Below are 7,093 nucleotides of genomic sequence, written 5' to 3'. Positions count from 1 at the left end.
CCCCCCCCCCCGGGGAAAAATGTTGAGGGGGTAATAATCGCCTGTTACACCGGTTTTGTACACCACAAATTCCTTCCCACTTTATACAGACTTAAGGTACGATTTGGTTAGAGCGACCGCGACCGCGACCGTGTTTCACTGCGTCAATGTTATTATATGTACCTTAATAATTAATTATTGTGCTTAACAATATTTTTATTTATACATTTTTAAATATTTTTTTAACGTTAAAAATTTAAAATTTAATATTATACTATACGCTTTTTTTTATATAATTTTAATAATTTACATAGTGTACACAAAGAAATTTTTAACCACACCTCTTTTGAGACAGTCCTAAGTCTGTATAAAGTGGGTAGGAATTTGTGGTGTACAAAACCGGAGCCGTTTAGGAATTTATCTGTTCGTTAGACCTTTTTGGACGGGAGCCGTTTGGGAATTAACCTTTTTGTAAAACGGGAGCCGAATGGGCTACGACCAATAAAATATAATAAGTAAATCTTAATTTTATAGATAAAACGTGAGTCCAGGTATGGCACTCAAATTTTTTCCGGAGGGGGGGGGGTAAATATATTTTTTACATGGACTAAGGTTTTTTCAACAAATACTGATATTATTTAAATAAAATATAAATATTTTCCTATCATGTAACATAATATAGCTATTATTATTTTCGTGACAGAACCACTATTTGATGAAAACGAACAAATGGTAATAAATCATAAGTAAAATAAATATACACAATTCAAAGTCTATCTAAAAACTAAAAACATAAATCTTCGAAAATACGAAAGTACTTACATAAATCAAAATTTTTTAAGAAATATATTTCATAAATTCTTTGATGTAACTCTTTTAAAAATAATATTTTATGACTATTATTTCATACATATTTTTCAGTGCCCCCCCCCACCCACAGCTGAACTATTTTCTGGGAAGGCTAGATCCCCCTTGGCGTCGTGTCTGCGTGAGCCACATGTGGCTCGCGGCCACAAGTTGGCCATTTCCGGTATATATAATAAATATATATTGATATATTAAAATTAATTAAATTTTAGCATATTTTAGCTTTTACAATTGTATTTAAAAAATGTCTTTATTTTTTAATTTTAACAATGTTGCAGTCTCAGTACAATCACATCCTTTGTTCATCTTAATAAAAGTAAGAAAATAATAAAAAACAACCACAAAATAATCATTATTTCAACATTACCATATATAGATATAGATATATGTAGATATATATAGATATAGATATATGTCCCATGAGGAGTATAGAACAAAATTATTCATTTTATATAGGAGTGGCATTATTAATAATTAATTTTACAGTTTGCATCACATTAGAACGAAACATTTTTTTTATAAAAAAATATACTGTAGGCGCTTTTTTATAGGTTATAGCTGTAATTTAGAAAAAATTCATCTGTTAAGCTACTTTGATCATAGATTATGAGATTTAATTGGCTAGCATTTCTTATTGAAACTAAATTAATATCATCAGTAACTATGAAAATATGACTTGAGACTTTAGATTAGGACAAATGAAGGTACATGATCATGTTTAGCTACTGATTATTATAATATCCTAAAAATTCTTGATGTTAGAAACGTAAGTCAACATAATTTATAAAATGTGGAAATGTGTGGGAATTATATATTTGCACATATATTTATGCCACTGATTACTGGTTTAATTTTTAAGTATATGTTTTCATACAGTCACTAAGGGGTATTTTTGCTATCTCAGAAATTTTTGTGAGGTAACAAGGGTATATTTTTGCTACCCCAAAAAATTCATAGATTTTAAAAATATGTTCAACATCGAATATATTAATTTCAAACATTTTCTTTTATTATTCAAGTATGTATGAACATAGACTATCTATTATTGTGATTCTATCCAAAATAATTATATTTTGTGATAAGTCCATTATGGACAATCAGACAATGTATAGACCAGTGGTTCCCAACCCATGGGCCGCGTCCCACAAGTGAGCCGCGAGCAGTTGGTACTGGGCCGTGAACCATATTTTATTAACATTATTTACATATATTTTTAAAATATTAAATATCAGCAAGTGAAGAAGATTCGTTGATTGAACTCTAATGTGATCAGACTCTAAACTCGCTTTTTAAAACTACACCATTATTACCATTATACTTAAATATTCGGCGAGACTTTCCAACAATTTCTAAAATTTTACTTAGAAATTTGGTGGGCTATATTTCGACAACCTGTGTGTCTTTGTGAACGAGCTTTTTCTACTTTTTAAAAAATAAATGTAGGAATAAATTGAATTTTGAGTGATTTAAAGCTAAAACTTTTCATTTTTAATCCAAATATTGATTCTCTCATTGGGAACAATCCAAAATTACATTAAATTGTTTAACTCTTGAATAATCTATTTCAATGAAGTTCTATTTTTTGATAAACAATTGTTTTTTAATAAATAAATTGTAATAACTGACGTATGTGCATATTATACATATACAACTATTGGTGGGCCTCAAACATTTTCTACGAAATTGGTGGTCCGCACTACTAAAAAGGTTGGTAACCGCTGGTATAGACTATACATCATACCAAGATTTATGAAAAAAAAGGTTAGCTAGTTATTATATTAAACCTATAAAAATTATTTATTCTTTTTCTAAAAATAAACTTTGCTACCCCAAAATTTGGAATCTAGTGACGCTCATTATTGCAAACATAAACAGAATGAAGTTGTTATTAAATTATGTATATATTACGATAAAAATGTTAAATGTCACCTTTAACCTTTACAAGAGTATAACCATTTGTACATCAAAATAAAATGTAAATATAAAAATAAATCTTTTTTTTTTTTTTAAAGTACAGAGATCAAATATAACAATTATATAATATTATAAATCTTGGGAAAAAAAATGAAAAAAAATGTAACTATTTTCTAAGGTTTCTTTCTTCTTCTTCGCGTATTTGAAGCTGGAGGGTCATAAGTTACTTTATTATCATTTGTCTCGTTGGAATTATACATATCTGAAAAAGAATAAGTTGGAGAGCCTTCTCGTACTAATGATTCTGAAGAACTTATGTCATCTTCAGAATCATTAATGACTTCTTCCCAGTTAATTTCACCATCTGGTTCACTATTTTCAACCATAGTATTAATATTTTGTAATGTAACAACTTGCATTCCCTAAAAAAAAGAAATAATAACTAATAATAAAAATAAAACAATCAGTATATAGTTGATACTTGTAAATTAATACATTAATAAATAGTATATACATGTATATATATAGAAATGAATAATGAAGCTGGGAGTATAATTATATTTTCAATGTACGACCGGTTTTAAATTAAAAATTCTTCATCAAGAACATACAAAATCGCGACTAAATAAGAAAAAATAAATAAAGGGATACAATGAAAAATGTTATTTGTTTAATTAATTTTAATAGGAGTACTTATTTAAAATTAGTTCTTATTGAACATAGATATGTTAAGTAATATAAATACTTAAGTTATTATTTATACTTATTATAAGTAAACTAAGTTTTTATATACTAAGTACTATACTTATAACTACTATTTATGATTTTCTAAAATGTAATGATGTAAGTTATTATTTTAAAAACTTAAAAATTCGTTAATTTAAAATATTATTAAAATTAATTTTTTTATTTCATTGTGTATCTATAATTCTTCTAAAACTGAATTAATGCAAATGTTATTTTGAGTATTTAATATTTCTAAATCTGTATTAATATCAAAATGTATATTATTTTTATTTTCTAAAACATGTGATATAACTATTTATTTATATATTAAATAATTAAAACAAAAAATTAGAATTATGATAAGAAACAATTAGGTAACTTACATATAATTGAAAACCTTTTATCACAAAGTTTAATAAAATATTTGTAAATTTTTTTCCAGTTGCCATCAATGTTTGCAAACCACCTCTTTTAAAATTATTTATTTGAGAATCTATATCCTATACAAATACATAGTTATTAATATTATTATAAATTTATCAAAGTAAACTTTCAAATTTTAATTTTTAATGTAATAATAATAAAGAATAATTTGTTTATTACATATTACAATATTATAATGTTAAAAAAATAAGTCATCATTAATATTAATAAAATCATAATGATAGAGTCTATGATTTATTACGAAAAGAAATACTATATAAAAATATCACTGAATACCTTTTCATGTTTTTTTAAAAAAGGACTTATTATGTTTTTATACACATAAGTTAAAGAACTATCTGAAGTTGGATATGTCATGTACAAGAACAAAAGCTTCAATTCATTATAAAATGGACACCTGCAAAAATTAAATAATAAATATTTATAAGTACTTTTTTCAACATTAGAAATTTTTACTTATCACTTATAGACAACATTAATTGCAAATTGAAAATTAATTTCATTTTTATATTTTTACAGTGAAACCTTAATATCTAGAAGTCACAAGGAACTAAATAAATAAATAAAATTTAAAATAAAAATGTTTTATTATTGGGAAGAATGTGTATTCATAATATAGAATGTATTTATATATTGTATACATATTATTAGTATTCATCATTTGGGCAAATATAAATTATTTTCCATGAAAGTAGAAAATCTGTCACTTTTGTTTGTTTTTGTTTAGTATTAGAAGTATGTTAAACAAAACTACCTAAATTATTGAGTCCAAAAAAAAATGCTATTAGAAACTCCTGACTGTTGTTGAACATATCTTTGAAATTCATGAATATATATCTGTATAACTTTATTACCATTATCGGTCACTAGCTAAACTATAATAAAATATCAATGTTATTACAGCGTTGTGTGTACAAGGTCTGTCATTTATTTTATATTTTATAGTCGGGGCATTTTATTCTTTATCTTATCTATCATATATTTGAGTTAGTGAATTGTAATAGGTGAGGAGTACAGGATAATGACTTTGACTAATAGAAAAATTCGACATATGAAAATTTGATACACCAAAATAACTTAACATGCAAGTCCAATACTGGATGATCGGAACTGAAAAAAAAATTTGACATACAGAAACTTCAAGATACCAAAGTTCTACTGTAATAATATAAATAATAGATACATACCAAGGGCCAATAAATATGTCTGTTATTGTTTCTGCAGAAGTGAACATAGCAAAAGTTATCCAATACATTAGCCATATACCCTGAATCAAATAAATATCTATAATAAATAAAGTAATTTTAACAGTATCACAAAGTGAGCTTAGGTATAAAAGAGGTAGAATTGAATGAATTGATTTAAATTATGATGGTTGGGTAAAAATTTTTTTTATTAAAGAACTCTACAAGATATTTTATTTAATATCATTAAATTACTTTTTAATATTAACAGTAGATTTTTTTAAATTTCCTAAATATTTTAATATATTTAAAGTCTTGAACTAGTTAGGAAGAATTGAGCTGTATTATATTTTCTAATTGAATAAAAAATAAAATAAATTAATAATACTTGCTACGTAATAATAACAAATAAACCAAATTATTTAACTTTATTAATTATGCCAATTAAATACTAAGATTAATATGACCATATGCAATTTCATAGTGTCAATTGTGTACTGCTCTATTTCTCTAATGTTTTTATTATACATTATACCTATTCTTTGTAATTATTAAATATTATCTTATCTTGTTACCATTCGTTACTTATATCCACTTCAACATTATTTTATACACAAAATATTAAGCAATAAAATAATAAAATAAAACATAAATTATATAATTTTTAATACTCATAAATAAATATATAATTAAAAAGTATTTATTTATATATTAAGATTAGGGTTATCAATTATAATTACCTTTTATAAATTATTAAATATTAAACTTGAGATACAACAATTTTAAATCTAAATAAACATATTGTTTTCTAATAAATGAAACATATGGAATACAAATAAAACATATTAAATATTTAAATATACACAATTTGTTTGATAGAACCAAATACTTAATTCTAGTAAAACTATTTTTACTATACACTATATACTTCAATAAATAAATACATACATAATTAGTTGATCTCTTTGTCTTGAGGACTTTATACGACATATATCCAGGATACAATAAACCAAAAACCATACTGAAAATAAATATTAAAGAATTAAGTATTTAAATTGCCTAAGCCGTAAATAATAAACTGAAACAAAATGAAAATATATAAATTTTAAAATTATTACTTTACTTTTTTAAATATTATTTAACTAAACTAAATAGTAACTATATAAGGTTCAACTAAATACTTTAGAATTAATCTCAGTTCTTGCTAAATTAGATACACCATATCTAATACATTTATAGATCAAAGAAAAAAGTGAAAGTTCAATTGGTTAGTCAAACATTACTCTGAGATATGCATTGAAAATAAGTCTACTATATGAATTTACCATAAGACCGACATATGACATTCAAAATCAGGTTGTAACAATAAGTCTAATACTAAGTTGATATAATGATACCCAAAACATCACCTTTCAGATAAATTTACCATCATTACAGCCTATTGGTACAAAAAAAAAATATCCCATTCCCCGCGACAGATGTTAGATTTATTTATAAAGAACTATGGTTTGAAGAGTCAATAAAATAATATAACTATAAAACACTACAAAATAAATAAATAAATAAATAAATAACATTCATTAATATAATCATATCTAATAAGAAGTTGAGTAGATAGTTGTTCGACATGAAATATGAAGTTCATCACATTATGTGGAATTAATACAATAATTACACAAATGACAAATACAAATATAAAAAAATAAACCATATACTTACATTAATGGTTTACATAATATATCAGGCAACATTTTAAAATAATGAATAAACAATACTTAAACGAAATCAATTAAATCAAATGGCAAATTATTAAAAAGCCTTATGTATGTTAAGCTACAGACATGTTCCTGCTGTTGAGAAAATAAATAGAAATCACGATTACTATATAACCGTAACGTTGTTTTAAAACAAAAAGAAATACCGTTCATTGGTAATCCACCAATGACAGACGTTCAGATGGTTATTTGATTTTGATAACT

At 24.4% G+C, this 7,093-nt stretch overlaps 1 protein-coding gene across 3 annotated transcripts; it reads right to left on the bottom strand.

The window, feature by feature from the left end:
• Positions 1-2,418: 2,418 nt before the first annotated feature.
• On the bottom strand, positions 2,419-6,865 carry LOC112693450 (receptor expression-enhancing protein 4-like). 3 transcript variants are annotated; one of them, XM_025568539.1, is made up of 7 exons: positions 6,834-6,846; positions 6,063-6,135; positions 5,118-5,197; positions 5,012-5,040; positions 4,207-4,327; positions 3,870-3,986; positions 2,426-3,182 (listed from the first exon to the last, which is right to left on the bottom strand). In XM_025568539.1, the coding sequence occupies exons 3-7, from the start codon at positions 5,190-5,192 to the stop codon at positions 2,934-2,936; spliced, it is 591 nt and encodes a 196-aa protein (XP_025424324.1). In that variant the 5' UTR covers positions 5,193-5,197; positions 6,063-6,135; positions 6,834-6,846; the 3' UTR covers positions 2,426-2,933. The 3 variants fall into 3 exon arrangements, with proteins under 3 accessions (XP_025424325.1, XP_025424324.1, XP_025424323.1); XM_025568540.1 differs by lacking the exons at positions 6,063-6,135; positions 6,834-6,846 and adding an exon at positions 5,370-5,449 and having other exon boundaries at positions 2,419-3,182; XM_025568538.1 differs by lacking the exon at positions 5,012-5,040 and having other exon boundaries at positions 2,440-3,182; positions 6,834-6,865.
• Between the last annotated feature and the right edge of the window lie 228 nt (positions 6,866-7,093).

This window comes from Sipha flava, unplaced genomic scaffold, assembly GCF_003268045.1.
Source record: "Sipha flava isolate LNK unplaced genomic scaffold, YSA_version1 87_pilon_pilon, whole genome shotgun sequence".
Classification (NCBI taxonomy): Eukaryota; Metazoa; Arthropoda; class Insecta; order Hemiptera; family Aphididae; genus Sipha; species Sipha flava.
This window is presented reverse-complemented; position numbering and strand designations above follow the sequence as displayed.

Excerpts from the sequence above, each read along its gene's own strand:
- LOC112693450 (XM_025568538.1), bottom strand. The coding sequence starts at position 6,865 with ATGTTGCCTGATATATTATGTAAACCATTAAT. Across the intron at positions 5,198-6,062 it reads CAAAGAGATCAACTAATTAT|GGTATATGGCTAATGTATTG; the intron begins GTATGTATTTAT and ends TATTTGATTCAG. Across the intron at positions 3,183-3,869 it reads TAAAAGGTTTTCAATTATAT|GGAATGCAAGTTGTTACATT; the intron begins GTAAGTTACCTA and ends TCTTTTTTTTAG.